The sequence below is a fragment of the Lissotriton helveticus genome, chromosome 8 (genome assembly GCF_964261635.1).
Source record: "Lissotriton helveticus chromosome 8, aLisHel1.1, whole genome shotgun sequence".
Lineage (NCBI taxonomy): Eukaryota > Metazoa > Chordata > Amphibia > Caudata > Salamandridae > Lissotriton > Lissotriton helveticus.
In genome coordinates this window covers 1,182,673,488-1,182,699,526 of record NC_136069.1, presented here as the reverse complement: position 1 = coordinate 1,182,699,526, position 26,039 = coordinate 1,182,673,488, and the positions used below count along the sequence as shown (strand labels likewise).

The 26,039-nt window shown below is 43.8% G+C and overlaps 1 protein-coding gene across 5 annotated transcripts in view; it reads right to left on the bottom strand.

The window, feature by feature from the left end:
• The window catches only part of CDKL5 (cyclin dependent kinase like 5), a 1,214,907-nt gene that overhangs the window by 267,556 nt on the left and 921,312 nt on the right, over positions 1-26,039 (bottom strand). For 3 of the 5 annotated variants that reach the window (XM_078658112.1, XM_078658115.1, XM_078658114.1), the window contains one exon: positions 16,370-16,583. In XM_078658112.1, the coding sequence (XP_078514238.1) occupies positions 16,370-16,583 (214 nt within the window). The remainder of the gene's footprint in view (positions 1-16,369; positions 16,584-26,039) is intronic. The other 2 variants (XM_078658113.1, XM_078658116.1) reach the window with 1 other exon arrangement.

Below are 26,039 nucleotides of genomic sequence, written 5' to 3'. Positions count from 1 at the left end.
TTTACCCCTTCCATCTAATTTGTAAACAATTAAATACCTCTTTACTGTCACACTTTTGTTATTGTTTGTTCGATTTATATTGATGATGTACTGATCAATGTTGAAGTTCTGGGCAAATCCGTGAGTAAATAGATTACAACGGCATTAGATGTAGTCACTCCGATCAAAAATGTTAGACTTCCATGGAATAGACCTTTTTTCACCTTAGTTAGCAGACGCATTACGCCAAGTGCAACAAAATTGCAAGCAAATATAATGGATGTAAATATAACACTTCTGAGAAGAGTTATATATGAAGGAACTTCACAGCTATATACAGATCTTCAATGTAATAAGAGGGTACTTCACTGGGCAAATCTTGGAATCTGCCATTGAAACTTAGAAGAGATTAAAAAATCATCAACTCTTTAACTAACTCAGAATGCCTAAATGAAAGCATTCCGAATGTGCAAAAGACCTGCTATAACCTTTTCCATGCGTCAGACGGCCGGCGGCCATCCGATGTCACGGTGGGCGTGTGCGGAGGACAGTCGGGAGTCGTCTGAACTGCGCCCGCGTAATTTTTTTCCACACATTCCGCCGCGGCGAAGCGGATAATTGGGGGGCATACGATGAGGGAGTTGTGTTGTGATAAGGGGGGGTTCACTACTGTCAGCCGGATTTCTGAGTGTTAGATTTTAAATTTTGAGCCTTTCACTCCACAAGGGACCTTAGTCTCAGTTAAATCAGGATCCTTGTCCTGTTAATTTATTACACAAAGGTGTGAGTTCGTTGGGACCAATACTGGTGAACTCGAACAATATCTCTCTAACATCGGCTCCAGTTCCACTGATTTGTAAGCATGCAATGATCACCCCATTCTGAAAAAATTCAAAGCCAACCCAACCAGTCTACCATATTTTCTACATGTATCCTTACTGTCAGCACTAATAAAAATGTTGGAGAAGCAAGTGAATGACATGCCGCCACATTTTTGCAATCTAATAAGATCTTGGATGCCGCTCAGTTTCGTGTTTGAGATGCGCATACCACTGAGTCAGCTAAGATATCAATGGTGGATGAGACAAGGTGGATTTTAGATCAAAGAGGTGATGCAGTTCTCAAACTGTTCAATCTTTCCGCAGCCTTCAACATTACCTCAGATAGGATCCTAGTTGATAGGCTCTTAGAAACAGGTGTCGGGGGACATGCCCTACTTAGGGTCAGTGCTTATCTCCAACAGCACACAAAAGACTGAGGATGAACTCAGCCCCGTCCAACATGCTTCCAGTAGAACACATATTTCCGCAGGGCTCGAAACCCAGTCCCACTCATTTTAATATTTATGTTACCCCATTGACCATATTGATCTGTTTGTTTGGCTTCTACTTTGCAAAGTATGCTGATGATACCCAGTTGATTTTGAGGATAGATGGAGGTCATGCGTTTTACAAGACACGGTTTAACAAATGTCTCTCTGCCACAGCAAAATTGGTGTTTAATAATGCTTAAAAACTAAACTCAGGTAAGACAGAGTTTTTTTGTCAAATAAGATGGCTTGGTCAGATAGCTGGTAGCCCATAGAATTGGGTGTTCCCGTTAACCAATTCAGTGGTAGTGCTGAAGAACTTCGGAATGTATCTCAATGACAGTTTATCTCTCAACGGCCCAGGTAAATAAAACCATGTGTACTGGATTTTTCCAATGTAAATTGTTGAAAACAAATATCCAGATTAGACTTTAGAAGGGCAGAATATTTCCACAAATCAGAGTCAAGCATCAGTTTTAATTTAATTTAAAATAGTTTTTATATAATAACCTGACATGGCACAATGTAAGCCTATATTCACCAAATATCAAAGATTCAGACATGGCCTTACTAGTCCTGTACAATACATTCAGCTGTACTCAGGCCCCATGGACCGGTATTTCTGCTCTCATGATAGCCCCAATAGGACCAACTATTTAATTCAATTGGTCAGTCTCTGATGTCTGCCGCAGTTTTTTGCCCCACCCTACCTGTTCGCAGATGTGATACACTGAAGCACATTTCCACCACAATACTCCATTTAGGGAAGAGTGTTGTACCATCCATACAGATGTCTTTCAATTTGTTAGGCTAAAGATAATAGGCATCTTGTAATTCTGACATGGACCTGAAAAGCAGTCTGCTAAGTGCAATGTACTCACTGAACAAAACAGAAGACGTCAGGCCACTTTGATACACACGGTCTAAACCTTTGAGCCATCAAAGAGAAAGCAAAATGGCTCCCCATTTGCTCTGCTTGAGGATTGTGCATAAAACAAGTTGGCGTGACAGGAAAACTAAAATAGGAGGTGTGATGCTGATAATATAAAAGGGTTTAATCATGCCTTGAAATGTCTTTCTGTGACGTGCCCAGGATGAGGGATAGATTTTTGATATTGGGAGTATTAATTAACCTGTATGTAGTCCCACATTTACAAAATATATATTTACTCTCTTGGAGGACCTAAATTTAGGTCAAAGACAGTAATCCTTTTAGGAGATTTCAACATCTTGGGGGAGGCTGCAAGCAACCCTGTCCATTCTATAGTAAAGGAGTTCTACGAAGATCTTTACTCCTAAGAAAGTATAACTGGAGCAGTCTATCATTGAAGAGTTGGTTGGGTATTGACGTTTTGACTATGTCTAACTTGACTATGTCAACTACCTATGACATGGTCAGCTCAAAAATTCCAAGCTTCCACTCCTAAGATCGACCTCCTACAAACAGGTACATGAATGTAATACAAGGTACGATGGTGTCACCCCGGCGAACATCCTTCTTTCAGAGAAGTGCTTATCTTGTCATCTGGTCTTTTAAGCAAATCAAAAACAACAGCAAAACCACTTTTATTCTTTGGATATGGCCTAGCAGAACAAAATTAAGACCAGATGACATGACAGGAAAATATGGTTCACTGCAAGGCTTCGGGACATTAGACAACTAGAAAAAAATAGATCATCAGAGCTAAAGAGGATGACATGTTGTTGGAAAAGCAGCAGACAACCCTGTAAACCTCGGCAGAGAGATCTAAGGAAGGATACCCAACAAGAAGGTTAATTTCCAAAAATATCCATTAGGTCTGTCATTTTATTCTACATATGGCTACATATGTAACCCATTTTTGTAAGGCATTTCAGAGCATCTCCATTTAAAGCTATCTTCTTGTTAATGCTGGTCTAGTCCAAATGTATTTGTAAGGGAGGGAAGGTCAACTGCCCTCATTTGAATCAGTATAGAAAACCTGATCTTTAATTTGAGAAAAGTGCTAGATTGCTCTTAAATTGAAAATGTAGAGGCAAACTGGCTTACAGTGGGAAAACATTTGCTGTTTTCGGTCTTCTAGTGGCAAAGAGGCGAATTGCTAAACATTGCCTTCAGTCGACAGAGCCTCTAGTGCAGAAATGGCAACATGACATATCTGGATGGGCTGTAGCTGAAGAGCTGCATATGTTTAAATCTCATACAGACCCTAACATTGGCGAAAATGGAGGAGGAGCTTCGCGCGCACCCAAGATGGTCGCGTGAGCACAAGGCTCCCGGACCTTCGCCACGTCCATCGACTATCCTGTACTTTATCCTGGTTCTGACGATGGGTGATTATCGGCACGGTTCTACTGCTCATTTATTTGATTCAACTAACTTTTTTGGACTTCGGGGTCCAGAGCTACAGCCTGTTGCAATTTTCTGGCCTGCTCCATGGTGACGCCCCGTGCTATCTTGTCTCGCTTGCCGTCCAGTGAGTGAACAACAGCGGACTGCTAGACTTGCGTGGGCTGGCGCTCGCTTTTGGTTTCGATTCTGTCCGGAGCTTAACCAGACCTTGACGGCTCCGTGAACGGCCAGACGCCCCTACGCCTTGCTCTCTCCGCTTCTACTGCCGAACCGTGACGGCGTCCAAATCTGAGACTGGCACCATCTTCGCCCTCTTGGTTTTCCATTTGCCACCGCAGTCACCATTTTCACCCGTCAACAGGCGACCCGCACGGGTCTAGGATTCAAGATGGCCACCAAGCCTGAGAGTGGGAAGCGCGGGCCTAAACCGGGCGCTCGAGGGGGTGCTCCGCAAACGAACATTATGGACCGGTACACTCTAGCTAAGGGGTCACCGGGAGCGGCGGCTAAATCCTCGACGACATTGCTGGAGGACTCATCGATTGAAGACGAGCCCTCGCTGAGAGATCTCATGGATGCCATCACCGGCATGAAGGCCTCACTGGGGCAACAATATGAGGCCTTGACTCTCAAATTGGACACGGTGGCGATTGATGTCAACCTGATCAGGGCGGACTTGGCGAAGACGAATGAAAAGGTCAAATCCCTGGATCTCAAGACCTCTAGCCTGGTCACCGACGTAGCCGACTTACAGGCTGAAGTCGGAAATCTGAGGAAAGCCAATGATTATTACTCTGGGCGCCTAGAGGACTATGAAAGCCGTGCCAGGCGCAATAACATCCGCCTGATCGGGGTCCCGGAATCGCCGACTGCTGCTTCGACGGACCTATTGGTGGAAGACCTGGTGCTGAATTACTTGGCGCCTAAGGGTCTCAGCAAGTTTTTCGCCGTCGAACGTGCGCATAGAATCCCCGGCGGCACACCTAAGTCGGGTGCTAACCCTCGACCCATCATCGCGAGGATCTTTCATTTCCGGGACAGAGACGCTATCCTGCAGGCCTCGCGGCAATATGGTCCCATTGCCTTTGAGAACTCTACTGTCAGCTTCTATCCGGACTTCACGCAACAGGTCCAGAAACAGAGGCTGGGGTTTCAGGGGGTCAAGAAGAGACTACGGGAAAGATCTATGAAGTATGCTATGCTCTTTCCGGCCCGCTTCCGGGTAGTACATAGGGATCGTACTTTCTTCTTCGACCATCCTGGTGTCGTGAGTGACTGGCTTGACACGCTGCCTACGGATCCTGAACCCTTTGAGGACTCTGGCAAGTCGGATCGGGCGGAAGGTGGCCCGACGGAGCAGGAGTAGCTGTTGACTTTGGCCCCGTGCCCTTCCCGTTGGGGGTTTTGAACTGTGCTATGCTGCGTTCTTAATGTTTGCAAGTACTAGTCTTTTTTGGGGGTGGATGGGGGGGCGAACGGGTCCTTTCTTCTCCTGGGTTTCTTATCGTAGATAGTTGGGTGGTTGGGCGACAGGCACACTGCAAGTTTATGGGGCTCTTTGGTCTTCAGCAGGGGTGCGGGGTGGGGGGTGTAGTTGTTTCGACAATGTTGGGGGAATTGGGTTGTTTGTTTGATTTTTATTGTTACTTGCAAGGCGAGGGAAAGGCGCAATCCTGTTATTTGCGGTTGCTCTGGATGTGGGGCGGGGGAGGGGCTGAACGCAGGGATGGGGGGTAGGGGACTCCGGTTATTGTGTTGGAACGTGAACGGGTTGGGGGATGGGATTAAGAGGAGGATGGTGTTGCAATTGCTGAAACGTTTGACTCCAGATGTTGTTTTGCTGCAGGAGACTCACTTGCTCGGCAACAAGTGCTACGCTTTGAATAGGCGTGGTTATCGCCTTGTGGCGCACTCGGGTTTCACTTCGGGATCTAGGGGGGCGGGTATTCTGGTTCGGACCTCCCTCCCCTTGGCCATTGATGATGTCATACTGGATGATAAGGGACGCTATGCTGCCATTGTGGGACGCTGGGAGGGGAAGGTTCTTATTCTGATTTCTGTGTACGTGCCCCCAGGCCTCCAGGCCACCACATTTGCTGATCTGAGTGGGCTTATCCTGGGTCTCCCCGAGGGTCTGCTTCTGGTTGGTGGTGACTTTAATGCGGTGGTCTCGGGGATGCGTGATCGTCACCCTCCCAGGGAACTGCCGAGGGCCCAGACTTGGTTGAGTGACTTTCTTGATACCCTGGGGCTCACCGACTGCTGGCGGTTGCATCACCCGGGCCAGTTGCAATATACCTATCACTCTGGTGCTCATGGTAGTCTCTCGAGATTAGATCATGTATTACTGCCCTCAGCTCATGCATCCCTCGTACGAGAGGTTAAACATCTGGCACGGGGCATCTCGGACCATTCTCCGCTTTGGTTGGTGGTAGATGCACGGCAGGGTTCGGCGGGCCGAGTGGCTCCGATCAATCCCTGGTATTTGAAGGACCCCAGGGTCAGAGACGAGCTGGTTAAGGCGCACGATTGTTATTTTGAGGAAAATGTGGGCTCTGTTTCCTCCCCTAGTTCACTTTGGGAGGCTTACAAAACAGTCATTCGTGGCCAGGCCCTATCGCTAATTGGTGGCGTGAAGCTGGCCAAACGCGCTGAGATGGTTCGACTTGAAGGGGAGGTTACGGCCCTAGAGGCGTGCTTGGAATCTGGGGTCACCGCTGAGGGGTTACATCTGTTGGAGTTGAAACAACATGAATACAGAGCTCTGGTCACTGAAGCCGCTAAGGAAATGGGGAGAGAACAGCAGGGACGCCTGTATGATGTTGGTGATAAGGCTGGGAAATTGCTTGCTTGGTTAGATAAGAGAGAGAATGCAAGTTGTGTCGTCCCTGTGATTGTTGCTGAGAATGGAGAGAGTTGTACAGACCCTGTTGATATTGTTGCATGTTTTGCCGATTATTTCCGCGGGGTGTACTCCCAGGTGTCTGATCGATCGGAGCAGGATTCCCACTTGCTACTGCGTGATATTGCACTTCCCCGATTGTCTGATATTGATAGAGATGCTCTGGACGCCCCGCCTACCGTGGACGAGATTGCCGCTGCTGTCCGCTCGGTCCGATCTGGCAAGGCCTCGGGCCCTAATGGGCTCCCCATTGAGCTTTATAAACTGCGCCCGGATTCGCTAGCTCCTCATCTGCGCTCTATGTTTCTTGAGTCTTTGGAGGTGGGTTCTCTCCCGCCAGACCAGAGACTGGCTACCATTGTTGTCATCCACAAGGATGGTAAACCTCGGGATCGTTGTGCCTCCTTTCGACCCATTTCGTTGATTAATGCAGAACCTAAAATCCTGGCCAGGCTGCTGGCTACACGTTTGGCGACCGTCATTGGGGACCTGGTTCACCCTGATCAATCCGGCTTTATACCGCATCGTAACACGGCGCTTAACCTCCGAAGGTTGCATGGGGTCCTGGCACGGGCCGAAACGCTGCGTGAGTCCGCCATCTTGGCGTCCTTGGACGCTACAATGGCGTTTGACACGATAGAATGGCCATTTTTGTGGGCGGTTCTTGCTAAGTTTGGTTTTGGTTCGGAGTTCGTTCGGTGGGTCAAATTGCTTTATGCCGGTCCTATGGCTCAGGTGGTGGTAAATGGTCGGGTCTCTGCGCCCTTTGCACTGAGCAGAGGGACGCGACAGGGCTGCCCCCTGTCCCCCTTGTTGTTTGCTCTCGCTTTGGAACCGCTGGCGGCCTGGTTGAGGTGGGAGCCGTCCCTGAAGGGCATTAGATGGAATTCGGGGTTTGAGGACCGTGTATCTCTCTATGCTGATGATATTCTGCTGTATCTTACGTCACCCCGTAAATCCCTCATTGTGCTGTTTGATGTCCTAACATCCTTTCGCAAAAACTCAGGTCTTGTCATCAACTGGTCTAAGTCCTGTATATATGTCCTGTCGGGTGTCGCCCCCCCTCTGCCGAGTGGTTGTCCTATCACGATTGTGAACAATGGTTTTAAATATCTAGGCATCTTTATCACGCTGAGCCCTACGCTGCGGTTTGACCGCAACTTGCTGCCCCCTCTTCAGCGCCTTCGGGCGGATGTGGTCGCCTGGGGGAAACTTCCTCTCTCTCCCCTGGGTAGAGCGGCATTGTTTAAGATGATGTCGCTGCCCGCTTCCTCTACGCATCGCAAAACACGCTTAACGTTGTCCCGGCTACATACTTCCGTGAGGTTGAGAGCTTACAGAGGCAACTGGTGTGGGGGGGTAGGCCCCGGATCGCTATTTGCCAAATTGTCGCTCCCGTGGTACGACGGTGGAATTGCTTTGCCTGATATCCGTCGCTACTATTGGGCGTCTCAACTGGGGGCTATAAATCACTGCATGTATGGCCCTTTGCCGAATCCGGCCTTCGAGATGGACAAATGGTTGCTACCGGGGGGCGACTACAACAGAGCCCTCTACTCGAAACACACCCCTCGCAACGTTACGGGCCCCACTAGGACGGCCGTCCAGGTGTGGCGACATGCTTCCATGGCGCTGGGGTGGAATGATAAACTGACTCGTGCCACGCCACTGTATGCGTCTGATAGACTTGGCTCACTCTGGCAGTCGAAGGGGTTTGATAGGTGGGACTTGATCGGTATCAGCAGGATTGATGATGTTTGGACTAAGGGGAGAGTGAAGACGTTTGTGGAATTGAAAGCCGAGTTCGCTTTGAGCGACCGCGAACTTTTTCGATATGCACAGGTCCGTCACGCGGTGCTCTCGGTCTTCCCTACGGGGGTGGAGATTCCGGAGTCGTCCCCACTTGAGGACAGTGTACTAGACGGACATGTTCCTGACAGTACGATTTCACTTATTTATAAAAAATTAATCAACTCCAGATCTGATCTCCTGTCTCGCCTCAGGGAGGTCTGGACGGGCGATGGACTGGAGCTAGACGATGAGGACTGGCAGGCGGCGATCTCGTCCCCTAAAGAGGTAGCCATCCAGGCGCGTCTTAGATTTGTGCAATTAAAAATCCTGCATCGAGTGTATGTCACTGGTCCCCACTTGTTACACATGGGCTTTTCTGTGGATGGTTTGTGTCGGCGTGGATGCGGTCTCCTAGGCACCTTTTTACATATCATCTGGGAGTGCCCTGAGATAGTGCGATTCTGGACCCGTGTGCACGAGGTGATGGGTGAGGTTACCGGGGTGCGATCGATGCCGGAGGCTAGGAGATGTCTGCTGAACATATGGGAACCGAATGATTACTCTGTGTCGCAGCTTAGGTGGGTGACTTTGGGTAATATGATTGCCAAAAGAGACATTGCGCAGCTGTGGGGTGCTCAGGAGCCGCCCGGGATTCGGAAATGGAAACAAAACATGGACTGGTGCATGTTCAGAGAAAAAACTGTGTATGTTTCTCGAGGTACCCCCCGAAAAAGGGGTGAAGATATGGACTCAGTGGAACACTTACCGTGGAGATATATGTGCCCCTCCTCTTCCTGACCCAGATGTTGCACCAACGTCCCCGTAACCCGTGGTTTCCTTCACGTACTATTGTCTATTGATTGCAATTTGTTCTTCTGCCCCCCCCCCCCCCTGTACATCTCTTTCTCAATTGAATGACCGCTCTTTGGACTAACCTTCCTGCCCCGGCACCGTGTCCTGCAACGCTGTGTATATTGATGTCTCTTTTTCTTTCCTTGCAAGATGTTTGTGTTTGTGTTATAAAATCAATAAAAAGTTTTCAACAAAAAAAAAACATTGGCGAAAATATGGAGGAATGGAGAGAAATGGTTAGAGATTCCTAGTTCCCCTGCTAATTTCCTCTCTTAGTTCACTTGAGTATACATACAAATGTAAAATTTAACAAATTATTAATTACACACTGTCTAATATTCTGTTTAGGAAACATGACAACGTATTGGCCTTGCCGTTAATGGAACTCACTATGAGTCAAGATTTAGACTCAACAAGTCTTTGTTTGAATTTTTCAGTTTCTCGAGATCTGGTCAGATTGCAGTGACATTGATAATTTATTTTATTCTACTGTGAACTGTGTACTTAATCCATCAATATTTTAAAATGTAACATATAAGGTGTCTCTCTTCATGTTCCTTTCTTGGAACATGAAGGAGACCCCCAGGTGGTATGTGGGTATAGGGCACAAGGCGGCTGCAGCTTTCAGAAGCTCCACAAAATGCTGCCAGATAAATCTTGCCAAGCTCCTAAATCCACACATGAAGCTGTAGTATACCTTAACCCCCCTCTGGTGGTGGCAATTTTGAAATGGTAAAACTCAATAACAAAAAACTTAGCAGAAAATCCTGGTCCAAGATAGCAGTATGACCTATCAGGCAAGTAAGAAAATGGTTATGAAATGATCTTGAGATTTTGAAGTTACTCAACATCTAGGGAGACAAAGAACTGACATTCAGCAAAAGGTGAGGTCTGTTCTCACACCGAGACGGTGTCATCCACCCAACATCGTAATAAGTCCCTATATGTTCAAGGCCTTTAGCAAGTATGATATTCTTATTGTTACCAAAATCTACCGCACATATTGATGTAGATCTCATCAGCCTTTGTATACCAACTATGTTACATTTATATGGAAATGCACGGCTGTTTGATTAATCATCTTTTAAAACAAAGTCATTCCTTCACACAGTAGGCTCACATATCATTAGAATGGAAAGATTCAAATAGACAATAACATAAAGTGTTCATCTGAATAATAAACACGTGGTCCTCGCTAAAATATTAATCACGCCGCTGCATGTCTGCAAGAGCAAGCCATAGCCACGGCCTATAGCCGGTGTTCAAGAGCCTGCAACAAATTTGTGGCAGGCTTTGGAAGAGGCAGTCTAAATCCATGAACTTTTCATTTATTTTGAAAGCTTTGCAAGGGAGTGCAAGCCCTCTGAAGAAAGAGCAAGCCTTTTCTTTTAAAGGCCTGTGAATTATAGCACAGAGAAGCCCACTCATAACACGTGACATATAAACTATAATGTATATAAAGGCACTGTTAGATGTCCCGAGCCTCTTCTGTAGTAGACACAAGAGACAGACTATTATGTCTACAGTTGAGTGGGAGTCTTGCCATAGAGATTCTGTTTATTACCTCTAGATATCTAAGAAAAGTTCCAGATCAGCTGCCAGGAGCAGAAGGAATAAGACAGACGGCAGATATGCCTCTGTCCCCTCCACGAGATATAAAAGGTGTCCTTAGTGGGATTCCCTGTTATACAGAAGCTACTTTTTTTTTTTTTTAAATCTCCAACAGACAGACTATGTGCATAGCATGCTAATCCCACAGGAAACACAGAGTGGAGTTTGTCTATCATGTCCTTCTTGGGGATTCTTTTTTTTTTTAAATAACTTTATTTTATTGATTTTAAGCAGACAGAGATAATCAAGGAAAAGTACCCAATGACCCAAATATAACACAGTTGGTGCAATCATGAACAGAAGCATACAAACTCTGCTTGTGTAGTTAGCAACCCATCTAGCCGGCCCCAATAAAGAGGAACAATGGGGGATTCTTTTTTAAACAAAAAAGCCTGCACTAGTTTGCAGAAACCTAGCCTTACTCGCAGGGCTTTTAGAAGAGCAAATACTGCACAGTCGTGAAAAGCCTTCCATCTCCTGTCGTTTTTTTTTTTTTGTAGTCTTTTTAGATAAAACATGTGCTGCCCTCTGGGGGCCTGCCACCCTCAAAGACCATAAAATAAGCCTCTGCCTGGTGAACGTAAGAACAGATGAAAAATGAAAAATTCCACTGTTCATACCTTTTGGCAAAAAATGGATCCGGACCATTTGTTGCACGCCATGTGAGAGAATTAGGTTATTTTATTTAAAAAGAAAGGACACTATAGACAGTGCACATTTCGTTAATTTAAGAGCTGAGCGAATGTCTAGCGACGGTTAAGGAAAACTGAAAATAATGACTACAGCAGGGGACATCACCACATCAACAACAGTACAGAAATGTGTATTAAAAGGAAACAGAACATTAGAAATGAAACCTGCTTCTACAAGTACCCAACACACAAACGAAACAAGGCAATGACTAAGGGCATTCTTTACATGACAAAACTAAATTACCAGTTTACACCTAATTGATATTTATAATTACATCACATGTATTTACCGTACACCTCCACTTTGCTCTCATAAATTAAGTAAAATAATTATCATTTTGAGTTAATTTAGCAAACTAGTAAAAGATGTCAATATTGTTTGAGTCCAAAATCAATGATTTGTCCTGTTTGTGCCAAGGAAGCCCTTCAGTAAATGCTCTCATGACTGGAGCCAGATGTACAGCGTCAGTCAGCCTCAGAGCTCTGTGCCACAGCATTATATAACCGACCTGTGTAGGCATCAAGACTGCATCACAGAGTAGTAGTGTGTGTGGGAGAAAGAAGCAATGTATGCAGGACCTGAGCTGGAGGTACCTGGAACATCTGCAGATACTTCTGTGCCAAGTATAATGGGTTTGTGGAGCACGGTTACATCACAGTGAAGTAGTGTGGCTCACTGGTTAGAGGCGGCAGACCCGAGAGCAGAGGACGGCCCGGGACCAGGGTTCGATTCCCGGCGCGGCAGGTTTCTGGACCAGGGTCAGCGGACTCGATAATTCTCTCGCCTCGGTGCCCACTCTGATCAGCGTTCACACTCGGCAACTCTGGGCATTAGCTTGCCTCATCTTCACTAACGGCCCCACCAGACTGCCGGGGATGCCTCCATTAAGGGACCATCTCTCAGGGAAGCCAGGAAGGGTTTCGCAGCGGTCGAAGCGCCTTGGGACCCTACGGGTAAGTAGTGCGCTATATAAATGCCTATACATTTACATTTACATTTACAGTGACCCGCATACTGACAAACAGGCTAAATGAACTAGGTTTCTTCAACAAAGAATCAGAGCTGCCCAGTGGAGAATTTGAAGGCAAATGGCACCCGGAACAATGATCAAAGAAATACAGTTAAAGAAAGGCTTAGAGAGCACTCTGAGAGAAAAGAGCACCTAATGTCATAGGGTTCAGTATTATGAATACTCATTTTGATCACCAGGATTTTGGTAATCTACCCATGCTGCCTTCAAAGCCATGAAAACTAATAGTGCTAATAGTGTTAAAATCTTTGCAGTAATTTAGTGACAGGAGCAATCCCCTGATACTGAGCTTTCTCCCATTTGTTTTGTTTGCAATTCCTACATTAACATTACTGTTATTTAGTACTTGCGTATCGCACACAGGGTCATTAGTATGATCGTGCTGGGCTTTACAGTAGTCCAGGGTATGACTTTCAAAATGTGTAGTCTGATCCGGTTTACTGTGGCACTCCTTGCCTAGTCTTGTTAGACCCAGTTGCTGTTCTCGGCCCATTTGTTAGCACAAAACAACGTATTACTCTGGGGAACAAAATGGTTGGTTTGTGGGTTGCTCTCAATTCTAGTTAAAAACTGTGAAGCCCCCTTCAAACGTCTACACCAATGAGCTTCAGCTCAGACTTTCCAGGGTCTTGGTAGGATTCTCTTCTGTTGAAGTTACCTGTTTACCCAGAAGTGAAGGGAAAGCTGCTTGGTGAGAGATGATCTAAAGCTGATGGCTGCTGACCAGCAGTCCTGGGGAAAATTCTAGCCTTGTTGGATGGTTCTATATGCTCCTAAACTCTAAGTAAATTGTACCTAAGGAAGAAGGGATGCGCAATGTTTTGATTCCCTGATACGGCCATTATGCCCCTTGTGTGTAGCTAGTGCAGCCAAAAGAAACAGAAATGATGCCGTAACTGACAACTTTGCAGTTATGATAGGATCTGGCACCTTATGAGCCTATTTCACAGTAGCTGCAATACTACTAGTACAACAACTTATAACCTAATATTGACTACAAGTGGGTTATGTATGATAGGATGCAGGCTGGCCGGTTGTGCAGGCATTAGATCGGGCTTCATGGGCAGGTGCTCGCTGTTAAGTGTATACTGTAGATATTAGTTGACTTTGAGTCATACATATGATGATGTAAGTCAAAGACAAACCGATGAGATACATTTTTAGAATAAACAAGATAAGTCCCTTCATCCTGCAGCATTGGATACTAGGTGCTGCTACAGACTCTTTTGTGAGCCAGGATATATGATTTAGAGTTGATCAAGAAACATTGTGGTGAACTAAACCTTCGTGACTAATCAAAGTATTGTTTTTACTCTTCTTAATGTAAAAATACAAAACAAAATGAAAAAAACGTGAGAGGAAGCACAGTGGAGCATAAGCAGAAAGTTAACACAGTGGAGGATAATATTCAGCATATCTCAAAGACAACTTAGCACTGTGAACAGTTTGAGGAGGTGATGGCTAGACATCAAGTTTTGGGAAGTTGCTGGAGCTTTGAGCTGTAATCAGATAACAGAAACAACATCCAAAAATAGTATTTTATTACTGATCAACTCACAGTTTTCAACACAGTTTAATAAAATAAAGAGCACATTGCTTAGATGGTTCTAAGCTGAATTCTGGGGATCCCCTTTCTTACAGTACATAGTTTGCTTACGGATTGAGGGACACTATTTTCCGAGCCCTAGTAAGCTCAGAGAGTTTACTCCTAAAAACGTAATAATATATTTGTTTCTAACTAAAGTAGTTATTTTTACAGATAACACAAGGATACAAGAATAATTAAACAACTTTTTAAGATGCTTAAGAGTAAAGCACGTCAAGTTGCTGTTTTTTTCAAACTCAGGGTCAGGCATTACTACGAAACACATATTGAAACAGACTGCTAGGGGTGTATTGCAACTATGCACAGTAGCTTGCAGATCAGAGCAGCCGTCTGCAAAAAATAAGGCTAGGTGAATGTTGAGATATATATATATATTTTTGTTTTATATAGCACAAACTAGACCCGAAGGTATCAGAGTACTTTACATGAGCACCAGTTATGTTACAGATGGACACATTCATTTTTGTTAGGCTAGGGAAGATTAAGTGATTTGCCCAGAATCACTGAATGTTGAGCGTCCCTGCCCAGACTCGAACCCGATCTCCAGCTCCCAGGTTGACCGCCCTAGCCGTTAGACCACATTCTTATACAAATAAGTTTCTGTATTTGTTAATGGTAAAAACACCTGTTTGCACTACAAGCAGATATTTAGTCACAGTTGTTCTTGTGGCTAGTCGTTATTTGCATCCTCTCTTTACATCATTAAAGGGAGCAATGCTACTTCAGCTTCTCTACAGGCAATAACACACATTTTAAAAAATGTATGAGAATATACAAAGTGGGAAAGCTAGATAGACCGGCGTATAGTGTGACCTGGTATGGAGCATGTTTTACCAATGGAAGCAGAGATGTTACGGACAGTTCCATAAAGAGGACACAAGCACCTAAATTACTGCTATTTTTCAAGATATTTTCACCTGCTTCCCAGACTCATTTTCCCATCTGTTCAAAAAAGATGTCACTATGCAGGGCAAAGACTCAGTTTGTCACTTAATGTTTAACTCCTGTTCTCAGGCATAGGATGTGACTACTGAAATGAACAATCAGTAGCCCAATTTGCAACCTTTACCACTTTCTGTTAGGGTCACAGAGGGTAGACTGAAATTCTGTGAACCTGAGTGTATGCTATGACCTGAAAACGCACAGGTTTCAAACTCGGGCTTGTAATTTTGATCTCACCTGATTTTGAAAACTGGCAACTACCTCCTTGACAATCAAATCTTAGAGTAGATTCAAGATATCTCACCAGTGAGGTTGAACTACAGATAGTAAAATACTGAGGAAACAACAAATTCTTGATGGACGGTTGGACTTGGAGTAAATATTGTTTCAATAGTAGAGTGTTAGAAACTGAAAGAACCGTGGTTACCTTTCAAAAGGCCTGCTGATGTGTCTAGTGAGGTCACATATAGACACACATGTAGATGGGAATTGTACATTGAGCTCCACACTTCGAGAGTGAATCAAGTGGCCCCACTTGTGTAAGGACTTCAGCTACCACTTTACAGATACGTTATGCACACAATAGGATTAGGAACAGTTCAACTTACTGTTGGCTAAAACTCTTTCATTACCTAATTAACAACAAGTGGAACAGAAGAAATGGCCACACGATACAGAGATGTACATTGTCCACATCCAAACACCGGCACTGACATAGACTTTCAGTTTTAAGCAACCAATCTGCAACTAGCTCTGGTATTCCATATAAGAGTATCAACAACTTTTTTTGCAGTAGCAAGTTTGTCCTAGTTTCTTTCTATGTTTGTGGTTAATACCGGCCCATATCTTGTTGTGGTAACACATGTAAACGCTTCTATGACTTTTGAAAAATTCAAATATTTTTTTTTAAAAAAAAGCTCTTATTCAGTTTTAGTTTATAAGATTTACCTCACTGCACAAGTTCAACAGGATATATGCGAGGAATATAGTAAAGGCAATGCCTCAGCAGCAAACTTCATACATTAATATGTAATGGTTAAATATTTGATTTCACAATTGTGAGAAAAAAGCAATTGCAATCAGAGACGTACTTACAGTTGGAAGCAGGAGCAACACAAAACAATATTTGGGTGTTAACTTGATGATAATACAAAGCAACAGATAATCAAAGCAATACAATAAAAGATGATACAGAAGATAAAATGCACACTAATATAAAAACCACTCCAGTTTTAATGGTGAGACGAATCACTAACTACAAGTCAGACCATAGTGACAGACGACAAAGAAAACATTTGTAAAGATTAGTTTGTTTGCCTTACCCGTTTTTGGTTTGCATCCCTTACCCGAAGTCCATGGAAACGAGGGTTGCTGTAGAAAAGCTTCATTTGCTCAGACGGAAGTGGCCCGAGTACCTTCTGTATTGTGAACAGTTGGTCTATTTCACTTTCTCCAGGGAATAATGGCTGCCCATCACTTAACTCCCCAAGAATACAGCCAACAGACCACATATCTACAGCTTTTCCATAGGGGGCTCTGAAAGACATAGAAGAGACTATTTGCAAACACAAACTAACACAAATCCCATTTTGCTTCTGTCAAATTGACATCAGTTAATGAAATCCACTGACATTTCTACTAGGGAGTGAACAATGTGTGAGGGATGAACTATTTCCTAGAGCATTTACGGCAACTGTTGGCTGCACCTATGTGGACCTTTAGGTGAGTTGTTTTGGCTGCTATTATGTTGTCCTTGTTTTGTTTCTTCTGCATAATGGAGGCCTACTCACAAAATCATGTTTGAGTGTAGGAAGTAGTATTCTTGTAGTACTACTTTAAGTACTCACATATGCTATTTACTAACATCCAGGCAGAGATTTCGGCTTAAACCTGCCCAATCTCTGACGGAGGGGTATGGACCTCTACATGGCAGCCGAAAGGGTCACGTACAGAGCGAGAGGGTGCCCCAAAAAGTTCCACAGAGTATAGGGCAAATGGCGACAATATCACGGGTTGAAGGGAGGGCGTTGAGGGTGTGCGAACATTTGCATATATGGTTGTCATGGAAAGGTTGAACCTATGTGATCGAAGGATCTTGCTGAACTGGACTTGGAGGACTGAAATGGCTAAACATTTGGGGCCAGATGTAGGAGGCCATTTACCGACCGGTAAATGGGTATTTGGTATGTAGGGGGCCATTTTTACAGATTCGGTAAATTTACCGAATCGGTAAATTTACCGATTCTGTAAAATACCGAATCGGTATTTTTACCGATTCGGTAACGGCCAGATGTAGGTGGGACTCTTCAGAGTCCCTAAGGCCTTACAGATTCGGTATTTTACCACCCAATCCAATTGGGTGGTAAAATACCGAATCCAGGTGTGCATGCACATGTGTGCATGCACACCTAGCCATGTGACAGACAGACATGCCCTTAGGGCATGTCTGTGTGCCACATGGCACACATGCCCGTCTTTGGGGTGCTAGAGGGTGTCAAAGTGACACCCCCTGCACCCTTGCTGAAACGGTATTTACCGAATCGGTAAATACCGATTCAGTATTGCCCATTGATTCCTATGGGCTTCAAGGCCCATAGGAATCAATGGGCATTACCGAATCGGTATTTACAGATTCGGTAAATACCGAATCTTAACGATTCGGTATTTACCGATTCTGAAATACCTACATCCCCCCCCCCCTCTATTTTACCACTTCTTAAATACCGAATCGGTAAAATTCGGTATTTAAGAAGTGGTGAATAAGAATTACCTACATCTAGCCCTTGGATGAATATATTGAGGTCCTGGATTGTGAGGAGGGTGGAGAGGGTACGGGATTGGGAACGTGGGAGTGTTGCTTAATACTGACATTCTTGTTGTAGGTTTTTCTTTATTGCAAAACAATAAAAATGTTTTTAAAAAAACCTGCCCGATCTCTTGTGTGCGGAGTTCTCAGTCACCAGTGTGGAGATCTCTGCAGACAGATGTGCATTTTTGAACCAAAGGTGGGAAGTGGGAGTTGTTGGAAAATGGGGAATATACACTACTAAATGTGTGGAGTTATGGGAAATGTAAGCAAGGGTTTAGGGAGGCACATGCACACACCCACAAAATAGTGAGACAATTGCTATTCACAAAAAATACACCTCAATCTACTACTGTACTACAACTGAAAAAACAGGCTCAAATCTGATCCAGCCAAGACATGGAGTAAATGCAGCACCCCACATTACCAATAACTGGTAGTCCAACTCATTTTTATAGAAATCAATGGAGGCAAGGAAAAACACTAACACCACAAAGGAAAAAATATGACGATAAATTAAGAAAAAATTTCTAAACGTCAAAAACGTATTTATTTTTTATTTTATTTGTATTTACTTTTAAGTCGAATTTTATACAAAGAAATATTAAATGATTTTTGCAACAAGTCTTTAAAAGCAATCAACATACGGCAAAGGGGGGAGGGAGCAAACAGTCAGCACCCTGCTACACCCATTAACAGGTGTAACTCACAACAGCAGCAAACAATCACTTTCAGTCTGCCCAGATAAGAAAACAAGACACTGTAAAAAAATAAACATTTATTTCACCATGTCGGTGAATGTCTATCTTGTATTGCCACTCTTCTCAGGGAACAGGAGAGAGAAAGCAACACATTCGGCATGTCCAGGCAATCAGTCGCTGCTAGATACTGCTTCTCACCTGATGTTATACTTCACGTGGTTGCAAACTGCGAGCAAGATCTCAATTCACCTACAGCCTGCTCTCAAACCACACATGCACATGGCAAAATACTGGCTGAACTTCATTTCCTGGACAATGGAGTTTTCCAGAGGGTCAGTGGAGAGGAGACACCATGGGCATCTCATAGGCAAACTAATCACAATGCTTGCGGCTGGTACTGAGATGCATCACTAGCCAAGTACACCAGTCTATCGCCATGCCACAGTCATTGCTGGAAAGGCAACAGGTTGCAAGGGAATTTTATGCTATGCCCACTGGCTGTAAATTACAAACACATGGCAATTTAACCACCCCGACACAGTGTACACCATTCATGCAACACCCACTGCTCGCAAGCACTCCGTCAGCACGCAAGCTGTCTGTGATGCCAGGGGCCGCTTCACTTATGTGTATGTGGAGCTTCCTGGGTGTGCACATAAGAAAGCTACATCTTCCAACAGTCAAATCAGTTGGTTGCTGAGGATCTTGGTGACATGTGGCTACTAGGGAAGTTTAGCTAAACCACTCTATCACTGTACGGGTGACTGGCAAATGGCATCCCAAACACAGACAGTCACAACTATACTCTATCACAATACATACCTAACGATAACATTGTAAGTATGCTTGTAATACATTTTTACATTGTGTACAATATACCTACTTTTTAGAAAGGTACCATAAATCTTTGTTGCAGTTGATGCCGGTATGCCCACTGTCCTTATTTCTTCACCACCTTCCAACATCTAAATATACACCCTCAACAGAAGTACAACAAAGCACACATAGAAACTTTAGCCATTACTGAGCACACTTTTGGCATCCCACTTCAGATGTCTTGATCATAAGGGAATGGGAGCTACAGTACCCCCCAGAAGTTGCGTGCAAGATTACTGGAGCGTGGTGTGTGTTGTACAACATCACCATTAACGGTATTTACAGGTAGACCTTACCTCTGATCTACAAGTTCCTTTTCATGTTCCTGAAGTGCATGTCCAACTTGTGGCCTCATTTTTCACCTGAGCTTCTACCTTGATTGATGCATCACAGTGGTTGGACAGTGTCCAGCCAAAGATGAATGGGGGGGGGGTGCATTACATCATCCACATACACCACTCTGAGGCAACACTGCTCCAATACTACGATATCACAACAAAACATGCAAGCCACACAGTAATATGCATAAACAAACACTTTACTGATTCACTCATGCATTCACATGACATGTTATGACTATATATATCATTCACATAATTTGACATTTGCTACTTACATTACAACACCCCTCAAATATACTATGTCCATGGTAAAACTAATGTCATTTTCTGCATACCATACGGTTTCATTAACCCATTCATGTTGTCGTAGGTCTTCAAAATATGTAACATATGTAATGTTTAATCAAAAGATAGCTTTTTATTGTTTTAAAGTTTTCAATGGCATGCATTTAACTTTACATTGTGTTACTTATTATATTATTTATTTTAGTAGATGCAGACCTATGCTCTCAGGTGAGAGATCGCTCTAGGTGCAGAGATCGCCACACCCAGGGCACATCTCTCCGCCTACTGTGACACAAAGAAAATAAATTACAGAAAGAGGCAGCAAACCATTCCTCAACCATCCATTCACCACAACACAATCCTCATCAATCCTTGTGCTCCTTTTGCCTTTTATCTCCTAAAATGGCCGAAAAGTATGAAGAGAAGGTCATCAGTTTTTCCAAAGAAGAATTACATATGATTTCAAATGGGGTCCTTCAAAAATGTCCACAGCTTTATATCAGTAGCCTGACAACCAGCTGAATTGCATGGAGTCAAATCTGGAAAGACATCACCGCGTATTGCAGTGCGGGGGGTGAACACATCTGGAAAGTGAAGGAGAGCCACACTTACTGTGGGGCCCTCTGGCGATGGGCATGCCTAAAGGAATAGGATGAGCTGAGAGCATCCTCCCAACTACCTTTGTGGTACCCCAGGATTACACCACTGCACAAGAGGGTCCCTAGAACAACTTGCCAAGTCCTTAATAGTCAGCTGGATGCACATGTGTATCAGAAAGACGGTAAACAGGATTTCAGAACCAAAAGATGAATGAATATATGTTTTGAATATGTTGGTCATCATGTTTCATGTTTTATGGGTTTCAAATATTTTCCATGTTGGCTTCACCAAATGCTGTCCTGTCAAATGCTTTGCTGAGCAAATGTCTTTGATTTTATATTATTTTATGTCTATTTTTTATTTTAAAGGCTGATTCATAAGACTGTTTTGACACACCGAACACTGTAAATAGAAAGCTTGTTGTTTTAAAAGAATTATGAAGTCCACCGCTGTTTAATAGCCTTACTTAAACAATTATATCATACTGTGAGTAGTAGATTACCCTTATTCTTTTTTAAGTTTATATCATGTCAGATACAGATCTGAAATGATGTACCACACGTCTCAACCACATTGATATAGTTACACACATAAAATTAACCTTTAAAAAAGAATACGCATACAATGACTACTTAAAATTGTTTGCTAATAAATGTCCAGAAAGAAGCCGTGGGTGCGCCATAATTCAGTCATCATCTTATGACCACTGAGTCATATATAAGTTCCTGTTTGCCAAAATAGGTGGCTGTATGGGTAACACTGCTCAAGTAAGTCTGTGCATCTCAGGTGCTAAGGTACTATTTTGATATGTCGAACATAGAAAAAGGGTAATGTTTGAGGTGAAGTAACGTGCTTTACCAGCAAATTGCTTTATCACACACCACAGTTGTTAAAAGTGATATGTGAAAAGAATAACCTTGCATGCCAATGGGAAGTGGTGTGTTTGACAATGTCACATTTATTGTAGAACATTGGTCAAAATGATTCAAATGTATATGCATTATTGGTCATCATTAGTTTTCAGCAGACAGTGCTGGCTAGTCAAAAGAAGAGCATGGCCCAGGTGAGGAACAGCAAGGACCTCTAGCCACTGTTCGGCTTGTCATGTATTGAGTACCACCAGTAAGCAGGAGGAACCTAACACCAGCAGCTACAGTACACCTGCCCAGAGAGACACACTTAGAATCCAAAAGATATAGGGCAGAGACTATGGAGCCCACTAACGGAGAGGTAAAGACGGACATCACACGCCAGGAGACAGATAACAGGGATACTCCTGGCAAAGAGGAAACATCTGCGGTGTCCCAGGAGCAGGAAACCCCTGCAGCTGCCGGCACCATCTCTCTAGAGGCCCCCAAAACTATGAGGTCACAGGCTGCACCCCTCCTCCCGCAAGTGCCTGCCTAGTAGAACAGCAGCTAAGGGAAATATTCCTGCCAAACGTCTTTGAGCCCTTAGATGCTGTCACCCCCACCAGCCCCAATGTTTTTCACCATGGCTGCTTCTCTCATGGTCATGACACAGGTGATTGCTGGTCAGCAGGCACTCTCTTGGATTTTGAAACATAAGGTTGGAGAGTTGTGTGCAGTAGTGAAAGCTGACCGGTTTCTGGAACTACGTAGCCTCTTGACTTCCTGGACAGCCTCTTGGTCTGCTGTAAGCAGAAATATCATCCAGTACCATCTAACACCACCCCATTCCACATTGCCCACTCCACACCGCCCCATGTCACCCAGTGTGTTTGTCTCAGCTGTTTCTACTCCTACCTCAGTGTGAGCAGTACCGCTTGATGTGTCTGGTCATGCCATGGGAGGACACCTGTCAGTAATTGAGTAGGGGGATTGTATGATGGTGAAGTTGGCGCTACGTTTGACCAAGACCTTTTGCTCCGAACCCCAAGCAGCTTCTCTAACACACCATCAGGTTTGCACTCATGAATTTTCCTTTCTGTTGTATCTATGACTTTTCATTACAAACCTGACTTCACTTTAAGTCTTTTGGACTATAATTTCGATTACTGTGTTGCACATTTTGAACCTTTATTCTACATGCCCCTTAGACTTTGAAAACAGACTTGCCCACATATGTCTCACAATGCTCAACCAAACGAATCCTGCCTACTAATCCTACACGACCTCTCATCTGCTTTTGACACTGTCAAGCATGACAATCTACTGAGCCTTCTGGAACGTAGGATGGGGCTCTCAGACGCTGTGCTAAAATGGTTTGCCTCTTTCCTCAATAACAGAACTGAGAGAGTCAAATCCAATCAAACTCTATCCAATTCCAGTACCTGCACTCTGGGGGTGCCCCAAGGGTCCTCTCTCGTCCCCACACTTCTCAACCTATTCATTGAGCCTCTTTCTGAAATCCTCAAAGCATCTAACATCCAATATCACATGTATGCGGATGACACCCAATTGTACATGAACAACTCTTCCCCTGACGATATCAAGACACTAAATGGAACCCTGCACACAAACCAAAATTGGTTAACCTCCAACCACCTCAAACTGAACAGCCTAAAAATGGAATTCCTACTGATCTAACCGACCAAGCAAACCCCCATCATGGAAAAATATTGGAAAAATCTCTCCGCTCTCAACTGCACACCACATATCATAGACTCTACGAAGTCGCTGGGAATAGTGCCAGATAAGAACTTAAACATGCAGGATCACATCAGTGCATCTACCAAAGGAGTAAACTTCCAACTGAGCATCCTAAGGGAACTAAAACCCTTCTTCCCCAGGGTGACTTAATATCTGCTGTGTAATCGTTAGTCATCTCACGGTTGGAATACCCTCTGCGGCCTACCGAGATACAGATCAGCCCCTCTCAGGGCATCTCTGAATGCTGCGGCTAGGCTCATCACTGGCTCCAAGAAAACCAACCACATTTCTCCAGCCCTGAAATCTCTTAACTGGCTTCCGTTTGAGGCAAGGATTGAATTAAAACTTGCATGTATGACACATAAAGCACTGCATTTCAACAATCCTCTGTACCTGGCAAATAAGCTTGAACCGTTGGGAGGTGCCTGTTCCTTAAGGACCTTGCTGCTCAAATGGAAGAAATTTAAAAAAATGAAATCGTACATTCTCATGTATTGCCCCGAGAACCTGGAACTCCCTACCTGCGGAAACTAGATTGATCCCTTCAACATTTTCCTTCAAAAAGGAAGTGAAAGCTTTACTGATGAGCTCGTCGCTGAGTTAGAAGCTTTTGTCTTTCTGTCGCCTATCATGCACCACTGCTTACTTTGTTACTTGGCAATTGTAGGGTACCAATACCTCCCTCTATTATGTCACTACGTACTTGTTGTCATTCCTATATATAGTTGCTTTTCTCCCATAATTGTCTACCTATGTGTTCCGCAACTCGTCTGTAAAACACTCTGATACCCTCTAGGGTCATGTTTGCGCTATATAAAACTTTAAAAAGAAATAAATAAAGGTTCAAAACATATTTTCTCCATTACCCACCCACTCCAAGATGGCTCTTCCTCCTTGAAATACGTCACTATTATTTACTGTGTCCCATTCCTAAGGACATTCTCGTTCAAGAAACAGAAACTATAGATTATTTTAATTAAAAATGAATATTTCACTTTTTTTTTAAACCTCGAACTTGGAAGTATTGTTACTCTTTGCTAAACGTGTGGCCCTGCCTGTTTATGTATGCATTCATCTCTTACACACTTTTGAATATGTCTATGGAAAAATGTATGAACACGATGATCAACCATAGATAATATTGATATTTATTTACAAACGTGGAAAAAAAACATTTATACAACCAAAGGTAAGGGATGAGTGGGACAGAAATTGTGCTTGTTTGTGTGAAGATGAGTTATTGAGAGTTTGAGTGAAATGTTCAAGGGTTTGGTGGTTCTTGTTCAGGCCCACATGAAGGCCGTCCAAATCTTGGCCACACAATACTGGGCCCACTGCAGGTTGAGGTTGGTATTGGGGATTGGCAGCTGGTGGGTTTGTGGCTGGTATAGGTCGGTTGCTAGTAGGCTTGGCCATGGGGGACCTTACAGGAAGCAGTTTTGCCTTAGTTGACTGAGACATATGACTTGGCCTTGAGTACTGGCACATGCACCTGTGTGATATGACCTGTATCATCTGCAAGGCAAAGCATATCACCTTACATCCCCTTCTCTGGACAAATGCAGTTGTTCACTGCACAACTTTACAATTTCTTGAATTAATGTTTTTATCTCACCCAAGACATGGGTCATCCTCTTCAAAACGCTTGGTCTACGTTCATGGTTAGCTTCGATGTTGCCTAGTGTCTCCCCCATGTGTTGAATATCCCCCATCTCAGAGGAATGTTAATGGAAAAACACATACTCTTAGACAACAGGATTTGACAAAGCCACACCCCTCATCTGAATGCCAGGCCATCAAACAATGGCAGCATGCTGACCATTATGTAGGGGTCTATAACTGGAAGGTTGTGAGGGGAATCTTGTTGAATGGGGTAGAACTTCTCCTGCCTTTCTTTTGCCTTGGTTGATGAAGGTGGGATTTGCACTGTGCTGGATAGAGTAACAAAAGGATCAGCCAGGGTAGCTAAAGGCTGGGACTTGGTTTGGGGAGATGTCTTGCATAGCTGATACAAGCATCCATGTTTTTGTAACTGTTGCCAGGGGACTGGCAATCAGTAAGAGTTGTCTAGAAGGCTTCAAGTCAGCCTTGAAGTCTTCTTAGAGAGGTTTTCCTGGGTGGAGCAAAAAATCTCCTTCTCCTCTTGAGGTAGCCACTTTTAGGAGGATAGGTTTTCTCCAGGATTACACACTGCCCCCTGCTTTCCGGAGGTAAAGCATCATCAAAGGGTCTTCGTCCACATAACCTAAAAGTAAAAGGGCATTTTCAATGCCCTTTTACTATTACCTTCAGGATTCTTTCAAGATTGTGTATATTTTTAAAAATGACATATTACACCGAATTTGAGAGCAATAAGCAACACTTAAACATTCACAGAAAAGCAATGTAAAGTAAGTTTTAGAAGGGTGTTTTTACGTCAGATGCTTACAAATATCAGTAATAATATATCTTGCCTGTTCTTGTATTGGGTACTGGCTTTGTGGATAGAATCTTAGCAGTCAGTCAGTCAGTCAAATGTACTTTATTCGGTTTATGTGCAAACCATAAAAGAATACTGAAAAGACATATGATGTCAAAAAGAGATATAAAACCACAATTTGACATATTAAAAAATTAGTTAAAAATTATACGGATATTTACATACATAAAAACAACCGGAAAATGCAGTTTGGGTAAATCTCATCTGGACACGACAATGAACTAAAACATACATAACTTGTGCTTAACTTATTCTCCTTATGATTCTAACAGCTGCGCATAGGAAGTTAGCA